This window comes from Tasmannia lanceolata, unplaced genomic scaffold, assembly GCF_043159265.1.
Source record: "Tasmannia lanceolata isolate RefF3 unplaced genomic scaffold, GAP_Taslan_0.1 ptg000008l, whole genome shotgun sequence".
NCBI classification, from domain to species: Eukaryota; Viridiplantae; Streptophyta; class Magnoliopsida; order Canellales; family Winteraceae; genus Tasmannia; species Tasmannia lanceolata.
Window position 1 is genome coordinate 1,876,343 of NW_027518685.1, and position 24,019 is coordinate 1,900,361.

General features: G+C 36.0%; 1 protein-coding gene and 1 long non-coding RNA gene across 12 annotated transcripts; both read right to left on the bottom strand.

Annotated features, from left to right (window-relative positions):
* Positions 1 to 1,194: 1,194 nt before the first annotated feature.
* Positions 1,195 to 11,815, bottom strand: LOC143883887 (uncharacterized). Of its 4 annotated transcripts, XR_013252587.1 has the most exons (7): positions 11,153 to 11,815; positions 7,371 to 8,008; positions 6,277 to 6,537; positions 6,123 to 6,198; positions 5,162 to 5,375; positions 2,059 to 2,100; positions 1,195 to 1,556 (listed from the first exon to the last, which is right to left on the bottom strand). It is a non-coding gene; the product is annotated as an uncharacterized LOC143883887 (long non-coding RNA). The 4 variants fall into 4 exon arrangements; XR_013252586.1 differs by lacking the exon at positions 5,162 to 5,375 and having other exon boundaries at positions 7,371 to 8,038; positions 11,153 to 11,602; XR_013252585.1 differs by lacking the exon at positions 5,162 to 5,375 and having other exon boundaries at positions 11,153 to 11,600.
* A 1,951-nt stretch (positions 11,816 to 13,766) lies between these two features.
* LOC143883888 (equilibrative nucleotide transporter 3-like) lies at positions 13,767 to 22,233 on the bottom strand. 8 transcript variants are annotated; one of them, XM_077387215.1, is made up of 11 exons: positions 22,066 to 22,083; positions 21,315 to 21,392; positions 20,293 to 20,353; positions 19,969 to 20,073; positions 18,222 to 18,377; positions 17,941 to 18,084; positions 17,734 to 17,839; positions 15,079 to 15,254; positions 14,836 to 14,996; positions 14,349 to 14,607; positions 13,767 to 14,059 (listed from the first exon to the last, which is right to left on the bottom strand). In XM_077387215.1, the coding sequence occupies exons 3-11, from the start codon at positions 20,332 to 20,334 to the stop codon at positions 13,952 to 13,954; spliced, it is 1,257 nt and encodes a 418-aa protein (XP_077243330.1). In that variant the 5' UTR covers positions 20,335 to 20,353; positions 21,315 to 21,392; positions 22,066 to 22,083; the 3' UTR covers positions 13,767 to 13,951. The 8 variants fall into 8 exon arrangements, with proteins under 8 accessions (XP_077243330.1, XP_077243328.1, XP_077243329.1 ...); XM_077387213.1 differs by lacking the exon at positions 22,066 to 22,083 and adding an exon at positions 21,982 to 22,051; XM_077387214.1 differs by lacking the exon at positions 22,066 to 22,083 and adding an exon at positions 21,909 to 21,940.
* Positions 22,234 to 24,019: the final 1,786 nt, after the last annotated feature.

A 24,019-nucleotide genomic window follows, 5' to 3' on the forward strand; every position in this document is an offset into this window, starting at 1 on the left:
TTAAATTTGACCCGGACATCTAGCCTTACAAGGCTCGTTCCTAGGTTGTTGCACCAACCTTCCTTTTATAAGTTTTGTGCTTTACTATATTTCCTTTCGAAAACAATGATGAAGTTGTGTATTTTGCAGGTCAGACACAGAAAAAAATCAGCCTAATAGAAAATCTTCTCCATTAGAGAATCATAACCAATCCATATCATTAGAAGTTGTAAAATGACCAATCCTGGAGAGGGTGTGGATGGGCTTATAAAGACCTAGGGGCACCCTCCCCTTAACGGCTAGCTTTTAAGGGTGAGTTCTACACAAGTCCCAACAAAAACATTTGTAGAAAATAAAAAAATAAAAAAAGAAGAAGAAAAGAAAAAACCATGAGATAGCTTTTGAAGGGTCTCAATACTAACTTCAATGCTAACATTCTTGTGCCGTAAATATGTTTTATGGTGTGGGGCCTTTCGCATAAATATGAAGGATTATTTAATAGATGGTATTGGCTAGGGACTTTCGCATAAAGGCATTTCACGGTTTACACCTCATGTTTTGATGGGGGCCACCTTCTTCCACCTCATGTTTTGATGCCATGGTACCACGATCTCCACCCAAACCTGTTCATTGGATGGGCCCATCATTTTACACCTTATTTTTATGAGGTGGGGCCATCATCTCTACCCAATGCATAAGGTGGGGCCACCAGTTTACACCTCAAGATTTGATGGTGTGGGGCCATCATCTCTACCGAACCCATGCATAAGGTGGGGCCCTATTTTACACTTACGTTTTGATGGGGTAGAGCCTACCATTTTACACTTGGTTTTGGTGGGGTGGGGCCACCAGCTCTATCCAGACCGATGGGGGCATACAAGTTTACCCAAATGTTGTTGTCGGTGGGGGTCGGGTTTCAGTGGTGTGAAGGGCTCAATCTAAAAACCCATCTCGATATTGTCGGTATGCGGAGTTTCCAGCATGTTGGCAGCTGACGCTACATCGATGCTTTTTACTTTTTTTTACCACTAGTAAGAAATGCACATGCAACTAAGGTATTTTACGTGGTTTAGTATACCTACGAAAGAGAAATATTTTTTCCTAGAAATTATCATTTAATTAACCAATTAAAATAACAATTACTATATAAACTAATTCATGTGACTTAAGTACTTAGGGGGAAAGAAATCCCAATATTCAATGATGAGAATGTCGAACACCGAATAACAATAAACTGAATTACAATAAACAAAACCTATAGAAGGGGAAAGAGAAGAAATCCAAATACTCAATCATGAGAATGCCGGACACAGAATAGCAATAGAACTTAATTACAACAAACAAAACCTGTAGAACTAATATTTAATTTAAGTGTCATCAAATAGAAAGATTGCACAAAGAAGCTTCATTTCAATGAGATGAGAAAGTTGTGCATAAAAATAACATTATATCATACTATTATATCCAACTGCTGGTTATTTTTCCATAAAGCAAAGAGAGTGGCATTTTCAATGCCCCGGTAGAATCCCCTCGGACGAAGCTTCATTTGACTTTGTAAGTTACAGAGACCTTTATTCCTGTAAAACAACATCAATAACAACAGTAAATAAATAACAACAAGAAAACAAAAGAGTTAAACAGGTCCTGATTTGTGTTAACCCAAATTGAGGTCAAGTTTTTTCTTGCTATGTTTATATAGAACACTCATTCTTCCCTCATTTAAATTGTTGTTTCTGAAGTTGAGCCTCTGTCCATGTAAATTAGGACCAAGATTATTCTTTTTGTCAAAAAGTTCGGGATCTATTATAATGTACAACATGGGGATAAATGATTCTTAAAGAAGGCAATAAAAATACACAAAAGAAAACTATCCATGTGGGGAAGGAATAGATGTATGATTATTAAATAAGGTGGGTTTGATTTAAGTACGAAAATGACATCAACATTTAGTTTTTCTTTCAAACAGTTAAAGGGCAAACGACTTGAGCCTCCCCCATGAAATAGAATCTTTCCACCTTTGAAAACCATGCAATTTTGGTTAGACTTCTCATATGCAAGGTAAGTGTGAAGTATATTTACATTGCATAGTTCATCTTTGGTCTTTGGCGACATAATCCAGATCTGCAACAAGGAAGCATTAGAGTATCAGAAACAGAGCATGAAGTATTAGTCTCAGAAACAGAGCATGATGCATACTGGGCATCTATAGATGAGAAGTCGACATAAATCAAAGGAACTTTTCTCAACTACAATCTCTAGTTTAAGTATGGGCAATCTGATCTTGTAGGCTACGTCTCGGGGGATGAAGCAATTGTAGTGCGTTTGGTATATAACATTTCTATCTAAACAGGACCATTCTCATCATTCACGACGAACAGAAGCTCTGATGTATGATGTAGACTCCTCTGAAGCATCCTACAAGTATACCGTAATATTGTTTGAGAGATGAATAGTATTATTCTTGAAGGAATGGTTCTCAGAAGGATGATGCAATCATCCGCTCTGCTTTTCAAGCTCCCAACATGGATTCTAATTGTCTGTACAAAGTCCATCTCCGCCTCTTAAGAGAGAGTACTTTTATCCTTGTCCTTTTTTTTTTGAATGGGAATAATTTTTTAACATTATACATGCATGGCCTCTATGAATAAATGGTAAACTATAGGTGTTACCAAAAGTAATTCCTACTGAAAAGATTCGGGGTGAATGTGTAAAGAACACCCAATTGGCATAGCAATGTGTTAGTGTTACAAATGGCACATGGCAGGATTCTTCAAAACCGAATTTACAAGCACATCTAGTAGTGCGGCTCAGTGCACGAGGCTCCCGCCATTGCGGGGTCTGGGAAGGGCTAGATGTACGCAGCCTTATCCCTACTTTGCAGAGAGGCTGTTTCCGTGACTCGAACCCATGACCAACAGGTCACAATGGAGTGCAAGCACACCTAGAATATATAGAAAAATTGTCTCAGCTCTACATCGTAAACAAAGAATAAACATAGCATATCAATCAGCAGTTAGCAACAAAAAAGATCAAAATCTCTATTGTTCCGGAATTTCAAAAGTCCATAAACCATTTGATGTTTCTAAAGAGGAATGCATATACAAAGGAAGTTAATCTTCGACTCTACAATGAAAAAGTGCAAAATTGAGTTACAGAAATCAAAATTGTTACTCTATGATTTATGATTATTGTTCTTTTATTGATAGAGGTGAGTCACCAAAATTTGACAACCCAAGAAATTGCAATCACAGCAAAATAGTCTATGGATCAAGAAATTGTATTTCTCAGAGGCCCAATATCCTTGGCCTCCGACCTCACGCCTAGAAGATAGTGTCAATAGAACATAGAAAAGCAAAGGAATATATATATTTCAACCTCTCTTGTTTGTCTTTTTTAGTTTTCCTAAAAGGAGCTGTATTTCCCATAATTGAAATGGCAGCATAGGAGCAGAACTGGTAATTTCGAAAATATATAGGTAATCGCGCATGAAGCAATCATCACAATTTGCCAAGAGTAAAAACATTAAGACAAAACCACATCCCATTGTATTTTAGACTATATCCTCATTTAATTACATTGCTTACTTTCATTGCATTGCATACACCGAAGATAAAAGCTGAAATTCACGAAGTTGTATCCTCAACACCGTTGAAATCCACGAATTGGCCCAGTCCATAAAAATATTAAATGCATACAGAATACATAAGCTGGAAAACAAGCATGGAATCACTGAGAACCAGTCATTTCCACACACCCATTAACACAAATTTCAGGAATTCATAACAACTTGAGGCATACTAAACTCAAGTATCGTTTCACATCACAAAAATTACATTGATCCCGTGAAAATGAAAAGGCTAAATCAAAGCCAATCACTTAGACACATACCCATCAGTGCACAAAGGCCATGACCCCATACAAAATTTATAGTATCTTCCATCGGATAAAAGTCCAATTTGAGTCAAAAAAGCAAATGGTTATCTTCAACACCCGCGAAAATTAAATTCAAGAGGTGTCACCTGGCCTCGTCGCTCTTGGAGCAAGCATTACTTCATGAAAAAGGATTGACAAGAGCTTTTATAAAGAGATTTTATTTTGATAGAACTCATAAAAGAATCTAGCTTCAATGATAAACAACCAACCAATATATAACATTAGTTCAAGTCAATGAATGTAAAAATTTCAGAGAAAAAACCATATACCTGCTGGGCCTTTTATGGATAGGCTAGACACTAAAATCCAACCAATTGGATGATTCTAAGTCTACTTTTGTGGTCCTTAAATAGACAGTTAAAAAGTTAAAAAAAGGGAGGGGGAGCAATGAACTATTTTCTTTACAAAAAAATTCAACAAATCAAAAGATTAAGATATTTTAATAGGAAAGACTTCTGTTCCATGGCTCATCCTTATCATAAACAAAGCCTAACAAATACATGGTTTTAATCATTGAACAAATGGCCCTCAATTTTAGTAAGTCTACTTTTGTGGTCCTTAAATAGACAGTTAAAAAGTAAAAAAGAAAAAGATAAAAGGAACAACGATCTATATTCTTTGAAAAAATTTCAACAAATCAAAAGGTTAAGATACTTTAATGGGAAAGAAATTTGGTCCACGGCCCATTCTTATCATAACAAAGCCTAGCAAATATATGGTTTTAATCGTTGAACAAATGGCCTTTGATTCTAGTTAAGCTTCCATGTACTTGGGCCCTGTACTTGGACCTTGTTTGCATTGTAGGAAAAATCATTTCTGGAGGAAAAAATTTTCCTAGGTTTTTTTTTTTTGCATAATTTAGAGGCAAATTTTAAATTTTAGGAAAGACATTATAAATTAAAGGGCCCTGCAAATAAAACTTGAACCTTGTTCGAACTACTTTTTCTTATTTTCTAATCAATGGAAAAACATGAAAGTTTGGGGAAAAAATTATGTTGCCTGTTACAGAAAATTCTTGCAATCGAAACATGGCCTAAATTCTTATTTCCTACCATTCGTTTCTTTATCTTCCTTACACATGCTCTATTATCAGAACATATTACTCTATTCGAAGATATTGTCACATGAATAAGATGGCAAGAAAATAAAATCTAAAATTCAATTTCAAACAATCCAAATACTAAATTTGGAGCGGAAAAACTATGTAACATTGCAAGTTTTGAAATGGATTTATCCTACTGTTACGTACCAATGCCTCTATGACTGCAATAGGTTGTAAAGCTTATTCAACTTTCTCTTTTCGGCCAGCAAAGTTGAAAGAATTCTCATAACCATCAATGGATAAGGTTTCACAAATGGTATAAAATCTTCAATTGCCAAAGTAAAACCCGATATTTTGAGTAACACAGCAGCTACTTCAATTGCCATAGTAAACCTTGCTCTATATAAGTATATATAGCATCCTGAGTATTACATAGAAATAAAAACCTAATTAAAAAGTGAAAAACAATGTGAGAACTGCCATTACTTTTGAAACGAAATAATGGGAATTCACAATTCTTGGACCATAAACGGAACAGAAAGAATAATTATCAGGGCGGGTTTAATTATCGAGATGAAAAACACATGTCATGTATGGTATATTAGATTGTCTAATGCAAAGAAGGGGGACAGAATACCAAGTTTACCACTGTTTTTTATGCACACAGAAGCATTGCAGGCAAATCGAAATTTAGTTTCATGGTGAAATGTTATCGGCACTACTGTATCAATCTATAGAGGGTTAGGATCAACCCTCTAACATTCATATTGGAGGGTTAGGATCGACCTATGGAAATGATTTTTGGGGCACAACCTATTTAGGCTGTGGCCCATCTAATGGACGTTTGACAAGGCAGCCTATGACCCCAAAAGAGAAACGGGGGAAAGATAGAGATGCAGAGAAGCATGAAAACTCTGGAAATAAAAAAAGCAAAGGAAGCAAAGTCAGTGTTTTGTGAAAATAATGAGGCTGTTTCACCTCTGCCGCGACGAGGAGCATCGCCCAGAAATCTGCCTGTCACTTTCTTGTGAAGGGCTAAGATTTCAAAACATGTGTTTTAATGAGATGAATCTGGGCGGTGCACTTAGTCGTGCTGGAGGTGAAAGGGGCTCGAATATAATAACTCAAACATGCAAAAAATCCATGGAATTCATAATCTGAACAATACCCCACAAAATACTTCCACAACGTCAAGCTCCTTATGACTCACGCCGATTTCAAGTGAATGTTGTGTCGGAAATGTACTGCGGTGAAGAATATAATGTCTCAGCAAGTTAACAGAAAGAAAATCTTGTTGAAATAAATGTGGAAAGATGGTTTACTTCTGAAGGTGATATATAGATCCAACACCAGTTTCAGAATAAATTGACATCAGGCCTTCCGTGATGGTCGTGTAAGAGTAGCAGGCCACTAAGTAAAGTTGACAAAGCAAATGTGAAGGGATTCTCCAAAGTTGAGAAACCGCCAGTCGAGAACCTCCTGGAATGAAAAGGCCCGGTACTGGTAGCAGTCTGACCGAAGGCGCACTTGCTCCATTCCTTAAGTAGGATAACAAAAATCTCGAGAACACAGTGGGGCACAACCTGGAAAATATGCAGACAATAACATTAAGGGCAGCATAAATGTAAAGTAACCAACTCTTAACACCAATGGCACAATATCGCAAGATCAGAAAGATAAGCAGAAGAGCTTAAAATATACAATGCAATTTTGGGGGGGGGAAACGTTACATTACAGTAAAAAAATTGCAGTAAAATACTTGGGGTTTAGTAAAAGTAGTGCATGAGGGTGGTAACTCATATTATGGTAGGAAACATTTTAATAATTATTTGTAAAATGCTACCATCAGTACAAAACAGGGAAAAAATATTTAACTGTGCCCATGTAAATCAAAGTTATGTAACTAAATGAGATAAAACAAATTATCTGGGAAAAACTTTGATTTGTGGACACGGACACAGAGTGTCAGCCAGAATTTAGAAACGGTGACACAGCTAAAATAGAAAGTATATATAATCATAATTTGTCGATATGGATACGTGTGTTGAGTTTCAACATGAATATGAATTGTCAAACATGGCAACATCTAAAAATCTTGAAGTAGTGACACGTACATACACAAAATTATTAATTATTACACAAATATGTGTCCACACGTCCACATTAACTCCACAGCAATATATTTAAAAGTGTTTTTCTTCGTCATGCTTGATGGAGATCTGATGATACCCACTTTTCAAATCCAACTTTGAAATATCTTGATCAAACATATCATCTAGTCTAAGAATAGAAAAATGGTTTTTTTTTTTTTTGAATGGAAAGATTTCGATAGGACCAAAATGGTCTAAGAATACAATGAAGAACAAAAGTACAATCAAACATAAAATAATCAAGGAGGAAGGAAGACAAATAATACCAGAGACTCTAAGTGAACCCCACTTTTGGCTAGCTTATCCGCCTCTCCGTTAGCCGATCTTCTAACATGACGAAAATATATTTTTGCATGCCCAACAATGTCTTTAATCTCATTAAAAAAGTCCGCAAAAGCGCCAAGGAAACCCATAAGATCCGGATAACCATCTAATTACATTGAGGGAGTTGCCTTCCACAACAACCTGATTGAGATCCAAGAATAGAAAAATGATATTTCACGGTAATTTAATTTATTGATCTACTATCCACACACATCCTCTGTGTAGTCTTTTTTTCCGGCATCATCAACAACGTAGAGATTGCACAGGAGCTAAGGTCCATCATATTTATCCTTAATCACATCAACATATTTAGTAGCCACTTTTTTCCTTTCAAAGACCCACCACATAACACTCCTGGGAACCCTATCATACGCTTTCTCCAAATCAATGAGAACCATATGAAGGTCCTTTTTATTTTCTCTAAATCTCTCCATTAAATGCCTAATAAGAAGATGCCTTCCATAATCGATTGTCCGGGCATGAAGCCAAACTGATTCTCTGACGCCTTAGTCTCTTTTCTTAGTCTATGCTCAATTACCCTCTCCCAAAGCTTCATGGTGTGACTCATTAGCTTGATTCCCTGGTAATTGGAAATCATCGCCTTCATTCACTAATTCCGAAAAGAAAATACAACATAATAAAGGACTACAATATAATGATGAAAATTTAAAGAATATTATAATAAAAAATAAAATGTAATTTTAAAATAAAAATAACTCTATTAATTAGTGGATTAGGCAAGAATAACTTGAGTATAAAAAATTTTGGAAGTTAACATTCATCCATGATAAGTTTTTTTTAGGGAAAGTAATCTTTTTCTATTTGTAAATAATTTTCAAATAAAAATAAATAAAATAATTATTTTTTGAAATGAAAAAATCTAACTCCATTAGTCGTAAGATCGGACAAGAACTCATAAATGATAAAATTAGAAGCTAAAATGCATATATGATTAGTTTTTATTTAAGAATTTACTTTTTTTCCCAATAGTTGAAATCCATGGCAAGTGCATCAAATCAACAATTAGTTGATGCATTTGCATTATAATTGAAGAAACAAGCAAAATAACATAAAATAAGCTCTTACCAAGCAAAAATGTGGAAACCTATGTTTCTCTAACTTTGGTCGAAATTTTGAGATGTTCACTTGAGTTCTAAAATATACATACTAAACTGGTAGTGTTTACAAGAGTGTGTGTGTGTGTTGCATAGGTTAGTGTAACCTTAAAACAATAGCAAAACCTGTTAATAAGATCACTACTAGTATGAAACCAGAATAGACTATACTTGTACAGTGTAATTCACAGCATACAAAATGGGGTTCTGAGAGAAGATGACATCTGTTAATAAATTTCTCCAAAAGAATCCCCTGAACTGTATGGAGAAAGCTACCTAAAATATTCGTTGTCAGTATCCTAAAAGAACATAACATGATATCAATCACATCACTGCCAAAAAAAGCATTTAGCAAAGATATCTTTAAATTCTACCAATAACAAAAATAAATAAAAAAATTTCAAATCATCTAAGACAAACAGTTTTTGTAAATCCAAACAACAAAATATTGATGAGCTCGACTAAAATGGTCAAAGACTAAATTAGGAGTCTAGCAACCAAGTAGTGTTTAGCTACATGGTGCACAAATAAATAGCTCAAAAGCATATAAACATAAAGAGGAGTCAAATGGCCACAGACCGGAAACACATTTAGATAGTAATCTCCAATTGTCAACATACTGTTCCATGCAACCATGCTCCCATTGCCTAGAAACCAACATACAACCACTGCTGTATACTTTCCCTGGAAAATGAAGCAATTGAATATCTGAAATTTCTTTAAAACGTTCATAAATTATCATCATAACAGAGTTCCTCTGCGTCTTTCTGACTCGGACAAGAACGCGGCTAAGGTAAAAAGGGAGTCGACTAGGGGGAGTCCACGATGGCACGGGGGAGTTTTGAAACTATGATTTATATAGCAACTATAAAACTCAAATCACAAACCTCAAATTTGCCCCGGGCTTCATTTTCATCATGGGTAGTCATGGCTGCGTCTCACCAACCAGGGGCGGAGGCACATAGAGCATGAGGGGGGCCACGGCCCCCCCAATGACTTGCAAAATCTCTTTTATAGTTTTTGGCTGTATATGCATTTTAAGCTAGTTTAGTGGCCATGGCCCCCCCAATGACCAATGAGGGCAAGTGTAAATTAGTTTGGCCCCTCCAAGTGTAAATTCCTAGCTCCGCCCCTGTCACCAACTCCTATTAACATGGATAAATTAGTATAAGACTATATAGCAATAGAATCATTGGCTGACTTTGTAAAGCAGCCTTTTCTAGAAAGGGATGTGAGTATTGCCTCAAATTTGAAAATACAGCTTTAGCAGAAAATTGAAATTATTGGATCCCATAATATAATTTTCTGAAATCAAGGTAGCAATATGATTGAAAAGCTAAGTGACACCATAAATATTTGGGATAAAGACTCCACAATAAATTTAGGATGCCAAAATGTAGAAAGACATAAGACTCAGAAGATGACCCATTACTATATTAGAAAGCTGTGGTCGACCGTTGCCTTGATAAAACTAAGGGCATGTTCGTTTTCGATTTTGAGAATTGATTTTACGTCCAAAACTGAAATTGGACTCAAAATTAAACGCAATGTTGAGTCCAATGACCAGTTTTGCACTCAAAATCAATTCTCAAAAACGAAAACGAACAGGGCCTAAGAGATTTGGTAATGGATTAAGCAATTTTTACCCATTGTTAAATCCGTAAACCTACAAATGTGCCTGGTACATGCAACTTGGTACTTCGTAATTCATTCTACAAAACATTTATGAAATCTACTAATACAGGAAACATCCAGTCGGTTGAAAGAATTATAATCTCAACAGTGACAGGAATACAACTTTTCCTTTGTGGTAGTCCCAATAAAGCAGGTTTTAACAACCCTTTTAAAAACACAAAGCCATCTAAAGCCAACAACAACAAAAAATAAACATGTACCAGCTCCAAAACATTTGAACTGTAAACTTCCAGTCATAGGGTCTTTATAGATCTGCTCTCAGAGCAACAAAGGAGTGGTCATGGGAACAGTCACTTAAAAGTTCAATACCTTCAGATAGTGTATAACAAAATCTAAAGATCCGAATCTACTTCACCACCAGTTACTCTTTTTTTCTATTTCCAAACTATGAACAAAAGAATCAATAGCAGAACTCATTTTGAATCAAATTAATGCCAAAATCATGTGAATAAAATATGTGTTAAAAAAACAAGAGAGTGAACCCATGTGGATTTTCAAAAATAAAAACAGAAGAAAAAAATGAAAGAAAAATATTGAACATAACCAATACCCATTAGAATTTAGTAGAGACAAATCTGCATCTCTATCTCCCAGATGAAAGAACATAAAAAACATCCAACACTCATTTAACTTTCTACACTACGAAAAACATGGTTGAAAATCTGATATAAACAACAGAGAAACCAAATGATTTCTATGCCCTCAGGGAAAAGCCCTAAAAAAAGAAAGCAGAACACCATCTCCAATCAAACAGGTTTCATTCAATCAGAAGCTTATCTATCAGAGGAAAACCCACAGAAAATAATACCTCAAAGCTCTTCAAAACAACAAAATGCATAATACGAAAGAAAATACATTCATCATTGTTCAAAACAATAGAGAGAGATTGAGATAAGAGAAATGAGATAGCGCACTAGTCTAAGGCTGGTGGAGAACATAGGTCTTTTGGAAAGGATTTTTCGCTCCCTCAGATCCACGTTTTGCGAGAATGTCGTTCCTCAACCACTTTTACATAGTATCCAATAGACTCACTCTGTTTTTAGCCTTATTTTTTGGAGCGACTTTTTCTCGCTCCAGAGGATAAGGATTGGCTTCATCTCAACCTACTCCCCTCTCTCCATCCCATGCCCACTGTGTGTTTTCTCACACGGGAAGAAGACTAGCTCTGGTTTTCATGATGGATTTTTAAAACAAGTTAAAGAAGTTATACTTGCTGATGCTTAAACCCTTTCGCTGCCTGCGGAAGAAGATGAATAAAACGGTGAATAACAGAGAATCACTAGCACGCTCTATTTTTGGTATTCGCACTCTTCTATAGGTTTAACTTAGGCGCCGTCCTCAAATCCACATAGAAAGTAGAAACCATACTTCCCAACTCAACTCAACTCACCTCAAGTAAACCTTTGTTCAAAACTAGTTGGGGTCCACGAATGAATCCTTTTGGCTCTGTTCACTCGCGTTCCTGGAGGACCAAATCCCTGGAAAACACCATCTTTTTCCCGAGAAAGCTAAAATTCACATGTTCACTTGTCTTCATGGGATTTTGAAAGAGCCTAGGTGGAAAATGTCACATCTGACATGGAAATTGGGAAAAGTAATGTGGAAATGAGTTTTTCTCACAAGTGTGAGATTCCTTTTCCCTTTATTCTGGTCGGATTTGCTTTCTCAAGATAACTAATGAAAAAAGTGGGCAAGTAGTTTTTCGGGAAACCTTTTCCTGCACAGTTCTTGCGCAAGTGAGCAGGCGCGAAAAACCTTTTCCTGCACAGTTTTTCTGGATTTCTTTTCCTAATGCCACGTCAGATTCCCGGGAAACCTTTTTTTTTCCTTTCCCGAGAAAACAAGTGAATAGAGCCTTTAGAAAATTTTCATGAAGAAGGTAAGAGCATCTACCCAACTCAAATTGACTAAGTCTAAGCCCGACACTAGTCGGGTTCGTCTGTCTACATGGATCATAAGTTGAAAATAAGTTTATAACACTGAGAAGAGGAGAATATCCACAACAAGAGATGCAGATACATCTTCTACCACCTGATGTTTTAGAGATTAATACCCATTGATTTAGGGATTTCCACTGTGTGAGGGTTGTCATATTTGATTTTCTTTTACATTTTTACATAGATGAAAAAATAACATGTGTACTTGCCTAATTTTGAGAGATTGAAGGCCAGCCACCTAGATTCAGAAGATGATATCCACAGTCCCTTCTTTTGATAATAGTACTCTTCCTTTCATTTTAAACTTCTATAATTGGCTGATTAGAAGTGTTAAGTGTAGGATAAAGAGAGGTGTCATTATCAAAACGTCGTTATAACCCACATCAGGAGAACATGATTCTATTCCAAAAAAAAAAAAAAAAAAAAAAAAAAAATATATATATATATATATATATATATATAAATTCTTGGAAATGAGTTAAGAAACGTGATTCTAATTCTGGAAGCACTCCAAAAAAAATAAGAATTGATTCTGTCTTCCTGAATGAGAATTCTGGCTGAAAATCTGACATAAAATCTAGCAGTAGGTTGTCACACGGCTACTTACGCCTAACATTCATTTTACACTTTTTGAAAACAATGATAAAAGTGTTTATTTTTGTAGGTCGGCCATACGGAAAATCAGCCTAAAAGTGGATTGATCATTTCTAGAAAATATTCATCACTAGAGATTAGCAAGATGAATCCAAGAACAACATATTTTTGAGATGAATCCAAAATTACCCTGACTCAGCTTGCACATGTTGTTGGTGAATGGATTTGTTGATCTGATGGGCCTTCACAGGGCGTCATCTCTACGTGTGGTCGTCCATTTGAAAGATTAAGGCAAAGATTCAACTGTTTAAACACATCTTTTTCAATTTTCATTATGCTTTGATCAGAGTCTACAATCATCCATGTGGGAATATTTTGCATTGAAGACTAACACACCATGACTCTCTTCTTTAGGGGTCCTGCTCGTTTAGATTAGACTCCAAAATTAATTTTGAGTTCAATAATCGGTTTGGTGCCCACACAGTGCAAGGCCTAGAAGATTAATGGTTTAATCGTTCTTAGTCCATAACACGGGATCTGCTACGGACCGTCCCAGAGCGCATTTCACAGGATGGATGTTGCATGAGCGAGCAGCCACATAGGCTCACTCAATTAAAACAGTGAAAATGTTGATTCCCCTATTTAAGCGGGGATGGGGTCCATGGGGATGGGAATTAAAAGATTTTACCCGAAGCGGGGACAGGTTGGATGGCTGTGGCCCACTTTGAAAACGGGATTCAATGTGGAAAAAAAAAACAGGAGTCATATGGCCGTTGATTTGACCCTTTTCAAGATGTATTTATTGCTTTTATGGGGATTTGAGTTCCCTTCCTTTGTCTTTTAGTGGAAGTGGCTCAAATGGTTGATGCCCGTTAATTTTTACAAAATTGGATCCCATTTTCCTAGCAGTTTTCTTTATAAAATTACATAAATATCTTTAAGCAAACATGTTTCATTTAAAAAAAAAAAAAACTCAAAGCTCTCCAAAAACACTAAATGAGATGAAAGGGCGTCCCATTGGTAAGAAAACTGTACGTCTAAAATCTTCCATATGTTAGATTTTTGACATTCACAAACTAATTAGTTCATATAAAATCAATGGAGATACACACTTTTCCTACCTATATAAATGAAGCAGCAGCTTAAATGAGACTTGAGAAATATTCTAACTTCAACTAAACCTCACCACCTTTTGCCTATGAGCCACAACCAATCGAGTGTGACCCCTGAAAATATACCTGCCAGGAGAAATAACACCAGCAAGTTTCCCAAGGCATTTTGCTCAGGTCCCTGCAAAAACCAAATTCACAAACAATACTTCATAACAAAAAAGAACTATCATTCTCATCAGCTCATATTTATATTATAGTAAAATGTAGATTTTTTTTTTGAATGGTATTAAAATGTAGAATTATGATGCAATTAACCATACTCACAAATATTTGCCCCAGGAATTTCTCGATAAGTTTATATCTTGGGAGATTTTAATTTTTTTTTGTCACTTTCAGATTTATATCAGGAAAGCGTCACAAGTTTATATCCGAGATTTTAAATAGTTGGGACTACGCAATTAACTAACCTTGTAACCTTTTGGTGCCGCTGTCATGACACAGATGGTAAGATAACCATTTGTTAATCCTAAGAAGGATGTGAGCATTATCATCCAGCCTTGGTCTCCATATTTGGCCGTAAAGTAGAATGCCGGGATGAGTAAGAAGCGAGAGAGAATCGCAAACATGAGGCCTTTTCGTGACACGATCTTCAAGCTTGGTATAAGGGGAATGTACCTCGAGATGAGATCAAACACATTATACATTGCTATCAAAACAAGAGGATACCTGAAAGACAACCACAAGACAACATGAGATCCGTGAAAAATGAGGAGCGTATTTCCTTAAGAGTGTTTATTAAGAGTTACTGGGGTCACTAACAGTATTGAAAGGATTTTGGGCCATCAAGAAGAGGAAAAAAACAGTTTAGCATAGAGTCAAGAACACACATTTATGAAAACCAGATGCTAAAATGCCCAATTCATTTTATTCTGTTTGATCTAATCAAGGATTTACCATGAACCAAGGCTGTGGGATCCAGTATCTTCATATAAAAACCCAGGGAAAATTGATAGTGTCACCACATATATCAGATACAAATCAGCCACATAATCTATGTTTTTTAATAGCAACTGCTTGTTGCTCAGACGCTCTAGCCGCTTAGGGTCCTCTTCAACCTACAACAAATCCATATTCAATTAAATACTATGGCATCTTGGCTTTGAACCAATATCAATTATATAACCAACAGGGATTTACTCTTTGGTTAAGTTCCATTTGGACGCCACCAGCAGCAAGATCTGCTGAAACTGTTGCAGAGCCTTCGGAAGCTGCTTTTAGACGATAGTACTTCACGATTGGCAGTTTGGGAAAGACAAATGCATAAAGAAGAAGGCTTAGTAGCTCAAAAGCTATTGATATTGCGAAGAACATTACTGCAATAGGAAATTAGATGGAAGAGTTAGCAGGAAAACTCTATGAAAGTTAGTACAACAGTATCATTAAGAACCAAAATTCTCTTCCATAGCTGGACTTTTGCATGGGCTGATAGCTGATTATTTATCTACAGTAAATAATTAGTACATATTATCAGATGCCAAATTGTCCATGATGTTAAGAAGGATCGATATACTGTTCCTAATGTTTATTCTCCCTCCACACATTCCTTCCAATGGCTGTAAATAAATTCGTTCTGCAGGATGATAATGTACAAAACAATCCACTGGGCAAATCCAACATTATGACTTATCATTTGAGGCAAGAGATAACAGCAATCCTCAATCTAACAGATCGACCTGGATCAATGACTACACCTATGTTTTTTATGTAATTTTACAAGTTTATGAAGACACGTCTTGATGCGGTGTGAAAATAAAAATTATTATTGAGTGATATTTTATCCTTAGGAAACATATTTCCATAGATAATTAACCAAAAGTAACGTCAATCCAAAGCTTTTGTATGCCTATATTTGAAGCTTTGGTAAGACCAGGTCAAATAGCTACATGAATGCTAACATCATGATGTCCACCAGCATCCAATGAAAATGCAGAGATGAGCTCCTCATCTGAGTTTCTGGAAGGTCCTCCTATATATCCCAAATGATCCTCTAAAGATGCATGTGTTGAGGTAGAAAGTATTTGCAAGGGGTTTCAGCAAGGTGTATTTTCTTCTCCATCTTGATTGGGATAAGCCAAAATTCGTCAATATGGATGAATAGTTTTTGTTTTCTTCTTGAGATAAGCTTATTTTAGGTTGGCAAATATTAATTCGTTTTTTAATTTCATTAATCAAATATTTGAGAGAGAGAGAGAGAGAGGCAAACACAAATATTAGAGAGAGAGAGAGAGAGATCATCCATGTTTAGGATGTTTTTTATAGATTTTTTTCATTGGATCACCAATCCCATAAAAAAATTAATAAAACGTCACTTTTTGCTATGCTTAATTCAAGCCTTGAGATATCCTTGAAGGTTTTGAAGTTCAGCATAAGATTAGCTGCAATTTTACATTGAATATTAATTCGCTTATCTTGATCAAAATATTAATTCGCATATCTTGATCAAAATTGTTTCTCATGAATGTTTCTTCATGGAATTAAAATTAAAAAGTGACTTAAGAAATTTGAGTATTAGAGATATCCATTTGACATGAATCATGTAATAGTGTAGAGCTCAAGTCAAAATGGAATATTGAATTGATATGATTATTACAAGTTACTATGGGCCCAATGATAAAGCAAGATGTGATAGATAATCATTTGAAAATTTCTTCTTAACATCAGAGCATAGAAAGCAGGGGTGTGCATACTCCATGTCCATATTAGGAGAGTGTACATAGTGCAATTACAAAACTCATGATTACACAGATAGAAACATACACACACACACAGACATGGAGAGAGAGAGAGAGAGAGAGAGAGAGAGAGAGAGAGAGAGAGAGATGTTTCTGACTTTTCCTTGAATATCTATACTGATTAAACGCTGACAAGAGAGACGGTTGGAGCAGTTTTGGTTTGATCTAAGAATATCACGTAGTGTTCAATGCAACCTACGTGAGCCCAAAACAACTTCAAACCAAACAATAAAGACCACTTGTCATGGGGAATATTAACCATGAACTGTAAAACACCCATGAGCATACGAAATTTGGAGATCCATGAGAGTAAGTAGCTAAATAGGATCCTTCTTCTAGATTTTTGAGCCTTAACCTAGGGAAAAAATAGAAAAAAAGGATAATGCACTCAATGTGGTTGTACATAAGTTTTGTCATATCGATCTGGTTCAATAACAAATCATGTGGTCCAAAAATACTAAGGCCAAGGAAAAATACTAATATGGAGTTCAACCTAGCAGTTCCCTTCTGAGGATATAGGGTGTACTAAGCCCATCTCTTAAGATATTTCAGAAATTACTGTAGCAACATCTTCCAAAACATTTCAATAAATTATTAGTCTTGAACATATCGAGATAAATTGGCCTACCAAAAAAAAACAAGATAAATTGCAGTTATTGCAAGTTTCAAACCAGACATGGTCATGCACAAACAGCAACGTCTTTTTCTTTTTAAAATAAGCATATAAGAAGAGGGATAGAATGCATGGTAGATAAAAGATAATTGTGTGGGTCGAGACATCAACTTTCTGAACATCTCCAAAGAATTTTGTCACAAAATGGATTATTGACCAATGAGACCACATTCTATATTAGTAAAGTATATATTGGGATAAATTTAATGTGCATTTTAAGACAATTTTGGGCTTCAACTAAATTCCAATTTCTCAAAGTGCACATTTAATCTTTATGTGCTGCTAAAAGAAACTATCAAGCAGTTACACAATCGTATTGTACAATTAATCGAAGAACTGAAAAAAAATCTTCAAAAGCAATCTACATAATAAAAAAATCACACATACATGCTCCTTTGCGGAGACCATCATTGGTGTTTTCAAAGGCCGCCTTTGTTATGAGCCTCAAAGCAGATATTAGAGCCCCAGAAGCTGCCAAACCAGCAAAAAACGACTGCAATTCCACAAGAGCAAGAAAATTCACAAAATTGGAAATATGATCGAAAAAGGAACCACGAGGAAAAACAGAGTATGATGTATGATAAAACATCTTACTTGCATGAATTCAGGGGCCATAAAAGACAGGTCACCAACCATTCCCCCCTGAACATAAGCATCTGCAACTCCAAAGGCTCCACTAATAACACAAATACCAATAAAGGTTCCAATCCCTCCTTTACCGGATGTTGCCAAATCCAACTACATTGGGAAAATATATTAAATCGGGATGACCTTGAAGCAATGATATAATAAAATGGAAACCAAATTATCTGGTAAAATTCAATAAATTGATGTAATGCATGACTTGAGGAAAGATTACACGGAAGAGTACTTACAACAAGAACCGATAGTGTACTTATGAAGAAAAGTGTATATCCAATTAAGTTGCGCCGTCTTGTATTAAGCTTTGCCTCATTGTATGCTAGTATTGCCAGCGTTCCAACTGCAAATGGTTGATACATCATAGGAAGTACTCTTGAAGGATGATACTTCTGCATAGAGACACCAGCAGCAAGAAATATGTTTATTATATGATATTCTCCTGTAATCCTATCCAAGGCAACAGGTAATTAGCATGTCTATGTTGACAATACATCATCAAAATACTAACCATGATAATAAACTACATGTATAAATCTGTCGTTTAAGGCAAGGGTCCTAATTTGCATACTGAAGAAGTGCTCTAAATCTATAATGCAATACCGGAAGATGTAATCACAGTACTCCTAGAAGTCCTTGGCAGTCCAACTCCCAAAAGGAATGAGAAACCTCTAGAATTCCAAATAAATCCTACTTCTCTATATACCTAGCCAAAATTCCAAAATTTAAGGTTCTCTCATTTGTAAAACAAGGTATAAATTTATTTTTATTTTTTTTTGAGTTGGTAAGTGTAATCTTAAAACAATAGCAAAACCGGTTAATAAGATCACTAATAGTACAAAACCAAAATAGACTATTCTTGTAAAGTGTAATTCACAACTAGGGCGGCAAATGAACCGAGCCGGATCACGAACATGTTTGGGTTTGGCTCATTAAAAGCTCGGCTCGGGTTTGTTCGTTTAATAAACGAGCGGAACTCGAGCCCAAAAATTAGGTTCGTCAAATAAACGAGCTGAACTCGAGCATTCTATAGTTTGGCTTGGATAAGCTCATGAACTTTTTAGGCTCGGTTCATAAAGCCGAGCCGAGCTTTAAAGCTCAGATTATGTTCGTTATATATATATATATATATATATATATATATATATATATATATATATATATATATATATATATATTACTTAATGGTATTTATCTGATGTGTTTACTAAACGAGCTGAACCCGAACCCAACCAAGCTCGAGCCTGGCTCGGCTCAGCTCACTAAAAGCTTGGCTCGGGTTCGTTCGTTTACTAAACGAGCCGAGCCAAGCCGAGCCGAGCTTGAGCTTTGTTGAATTTTGGCGAGCCGAACACGAGCCCATAGTGAAAAGCTCGTCACGAGCACGAGCCGAGCACGAACACCCCAAAGTTCGGCTCGGCTCGGCTTGTTTGCAGCCCTAGACACAACATACAAAATGGGGTTCTGAGAGAAGATGACATCTGTTAATAATTTTCTCCAAAAGAATGCCCTGAACTGTATGGAGATAGCTGTGGGTCGTTTTTCCTTTCTGAATTACCCTTATTGCTACCTAAGAGAATCATTGCAAGTATCCTGTAAGAAAGAATCATATCACTCCCAAGAAAAGCATTTAGAAAAGATATCTATAAATTCTACCAAAAAGAAAAAAAACAATCTTCAAATCATCTAATACAGAAACAGTTTTTTTAATCCAAACAACAAAATATTGATGAGCTCAACTAAAGTGGTGAAAGACTAAAATACGAGTCTAGCAACAAAGTAGTGTTTAGCTACATACAGTAGTGACACTACAAAACAACCATTAGTGTGCACAAATAGATAGCTCAAAAGCATAAACATAAAAAGGAGTGAAATGGCCACAGACCAGAAACACGTTTAGATAGTAATCGCTGATTGTCAACACACTGCACAAATAAATAGCTCAAAAGCATAAACAAAAAGAGGAGTCAAATGGCCACAGACCGGAAACACGTGTAGATAGTAATCTCCGATTGTCAACATACTGTTCCATGCCACAAGGCTCCCATTTCCTAGAAACCAACATACAACCAATGCTGTATACTTTCCCTGGAAAATGCAGAAATTGAATATTAGTAATTTCTTTAAAAGTTGCATAAATTATCATCATAACAGAGTTCCTCCGTGTCTTTATGACTCGGACAAGAACGCGGCTAAGGTAAAAAGAAGTCGACTTGGGGAGTCCACAATGACTCTGGGGAGTTTTGAAACTATGCTTGATATAGAAACTGTACTTTATATAGAAACTATAAAACTCAAATCACAAACCTCAAATTTGCCCTGGGCTTCTTTTTCATCAGGGGTAGTCATGGCTGCCTCTCGCCAACTCCTATGAACATGGATAAATTAGTATAAGACTATATAACAATAGAATTACTGCCTGACATTGGCCCTGTTCGTTTGAGATTATGATAACCGATGGCGAACCCCAAGACCGATTTGAGTCCAATAATCGGTCTTGGGGCTCGCCATCGGTTGCCACAATCTCAAACGAACAGGGCCTTTGTAAATCAGCCTTTTTTCTAGAAAGGGATGTGAGTATTGCCTCAAATTTGAAACTACGACTTCGGCAGAATATTCAAACTATTAGATCCCATAATATAACTTTCTGAAATCAAGGTAGCAATATGATCCAGAAGCTAAATGATACGATAAATATTTGGGACAAAACCGCAATAATAAATTTGGGTTGCCTACATGTAGAAAGAAATCAAACTCAGAAAATGACCTATTACTATATTAGAAAGCTGGGGTCGACCGTTGCCTTCGATAAAACAAAGGCCATGTTCTTTTTGGATTTTGAGATGAAATTGGACCCAAAATTAGACGCAATTTTGAGTTCAATAATCAGTTTTGGACTCAAAATCAATCGAAAACGAACAGGGCCTAAAGGATTTGGTAATGGATTAAGTAATAAGTACTTTTTACCCATTGTTAAATCCATAAACCTACCAAATATGCCTGATACATCCAACTTGGTAATTTGTAATTCATCATTCTACAAAACATTTATGAAATCTACTCATACAGGAAACATGGTTGAAAGAATTATAAGCTCAACAGTGGAAACATGGTTGGAAGAATTATAAGCTCAACAGTGACAGGAATACTAATTTTTCTTTTGGTAGTCCTAATAAAGCAGGTTTTAACTTTTTAACAACCCTTTTAAAAACACAAAGCCATCTAAAGCCAACAAGAAAAAATAATAAACATGTATCAGCTCCAAAACGTTTGAACTGTAAACTTCCAGTCATAAAGGCCATGGGAACTGTCACTTAAAAGTTCAATACCTTCTGATATTGTATAACAAAATCTAAAGATCTGAATCTGCTTCACCACCAGCTACTATTTTTTTATTTATTTCCAAACTATGAACAAAAGAACCAATATCAGAACTCCGTCATTTTGAATCAATTAATACGAAAATCATGTGAATAAAATATGCATATAAAAAAAAAAGCATGAGTGAAGACATGAAAAACTTGTTGATTTTCAAAAATAAAAATAAAAATAGAAAAAAATAATAATAAGAAATGAAAGAAAAATAGGACATAACCAATACCCATGAGAATTTAGAAGAGACAACTCTGCATCTCTATCTCCCAAATGAAAGAACATAAAAAACATCCAACACCCATTTGAGTTACGAAAAACATGGCTGAAAATCTGACATAAACAACAGAGAAAAAAAAAGGATTTCTAAGCCCTTAGTGAAAATCCCTAAAAAACGAAAGCAGAAACACCATCTCCAATCAAACAGGTTTCATCCAATCCAACTAGAAGCTTCTCAATCAGGAAAAAACCCACAGAAAATAATGCCTGAAAGCTCTTCAAAACCCAACTAGAAGCTTCTCAATCAGGAAAAAACCCACAGAAAATAATACCTGAAAGCTCTTCAAAACAACAGAAAGCAAAATACAAAAGAAAATGCATTCATCATTCGTTCAAAGAACAGACCTGAAATTGAGAGAGAGCAGTGTAAAGAGATTGAGAAAAGAGAAATGAGATAACGCACTAGTCAAAGGCTGGTGGAGAACACACCTCTTTTGGGATTCCGGAATAACTAATGATCGATTGAAACGAAAAAGCAAGATGATTCTTTCTAAACAAAGCCCCACCGTTTCTATTGGCTTAAAATAGTGGGGTTCAGCTATCTTGACATGGGTCCCACACATTTGGACCAATGGGAAGCAGAGCTGTCATTATCAAACTACCGCGCAAATTAAAAAAAAAAGGGAAAGGGGGACCAAAAGAAAGGCAATCCCGACTCATATGGGAATATACAGCCATGAAACCTTTTAATTTTCCTGAAAAGGATCTTTCCAAGTGGCTTATACTTTCTGAAATGCTAAGGAACGGTCGGTGTGGACTACGCACCTAACGTTTTAAATTTGACCCGGACATCTAGCCTTACAAGGCTCGTTCCTAGGTTGTTGCACCAACCTTCCTTTTATAAGTTTTGTGCTTTACTATATTTCCTTTCGAAAACAATGATGAAGTTGTGTATTTTGCAGGTCAGACAGAGAAAAAAAATCAGCCTAATAGAAAATCTTCTCCATTAGAGAATCATAACCAATCCATATCATTAGAAGTTGTAAAATGACCAATCCTGGAGAGGGTGTGGATGGGCTTATAAAGACCTAGGGGCACCCTCCCCTTAACGGCTAGCTTTTAAGGGTGAGTTCTACACAAGTCCCAACAAAAACATTTGTAGAAAATAAAAAAATAAAAAAAGAAGAAGAAAAGAAAAAACCATGAGATAGCTTCTGAAGGGTCTCAATACTAACTTCAATGCTAACATTCTTGTGCCGTAAATATGTTTTATGGTGTGGGGCCTTTCGCATAAATATGAAGGATTATTTAATAGATGGTATTGGCTAGGGACTTTCGCATAAAGGCATTTCACGGTTTACACCTCATGTTTTGATGGGGGCCACCTTCTTCCACCTCATGTTTTGATGCCATGGTACCACTTTACCCACCCAAACCTGTTCATTGGATGGGCCCATCATTTTACACCTTATTTTTATGAGATGGGGTCCATCATCTCTACTCAATGCATAAGGTGGGGCCACCAGTTTACACCTCAAGATTTGATGGTGTGGGGCCATCATCTCTACCGAACCCATGCATAAGGTGGGGCCCTATTTTACACTTACGTTTTATGGGGTAGAGCCTACCATTTTACACTTGGTTTTGGTGGGGTGGGGCCACCAGCTCTATCCAGACCGATGGGGGCATACAAGTTTACCCAAATGTTGTTGTCCGTGGGGGTCGGGTTTCAGTGGTGTGAAGGGCTCAATCTAAAAAACCATCTCGATATTGTCGGTATGCGGTGTTTCCAGCATGTTGGCAGCTGACGCTACATCGATTCTTTTTACTTTTTTACCATTCCAGGATTTCACTTCACCTTTTGCTAAGTAGTTGGATTTCTGATTTTACTAGAAGATCTGTCAATTAAAGCACTCGGGTCTTTCCTGTTATGCCAGTTGGTTTGTTTTAGGATCTCCAATGCTTCTATGCAGTGAATCCAAATCCAGTCCTAACATGGTTCCTAAGTATTCTATTTTATTTCTATGGTTATTTGTTACCTGCTAAATGGTTTATCTTCTTAAAGGTATTTGTGCTATCAAATCATTTGGTATTCTATTTTAATTATATGGATTTTTGTTTCCTGCTAAATAGTTTTTCTTCTTAAATAAAGTTGCATTTTTTTTCTTTCCTCTGGGCATAATTGAATCAACGCAGTGGTTTCTTTCCATAGGTATGAATTCTATACAATGCTAATGATAGAATCATTTACTCTAAATTAATTTTTGACCATGCATCAGGTATAGCCGGTGTTATTTCTTTGAATTACAAAATCATGCTCTTTTCTTTCTTTCTTTTTTCTTTACTTATTTTAGTTGTTTTATCAATTCAATATGATGTTATGGTTCAAGAGTGTGGCGAGTGATGTTCACAAAACTAAGGATGATATTTTCTGGGTATTTGA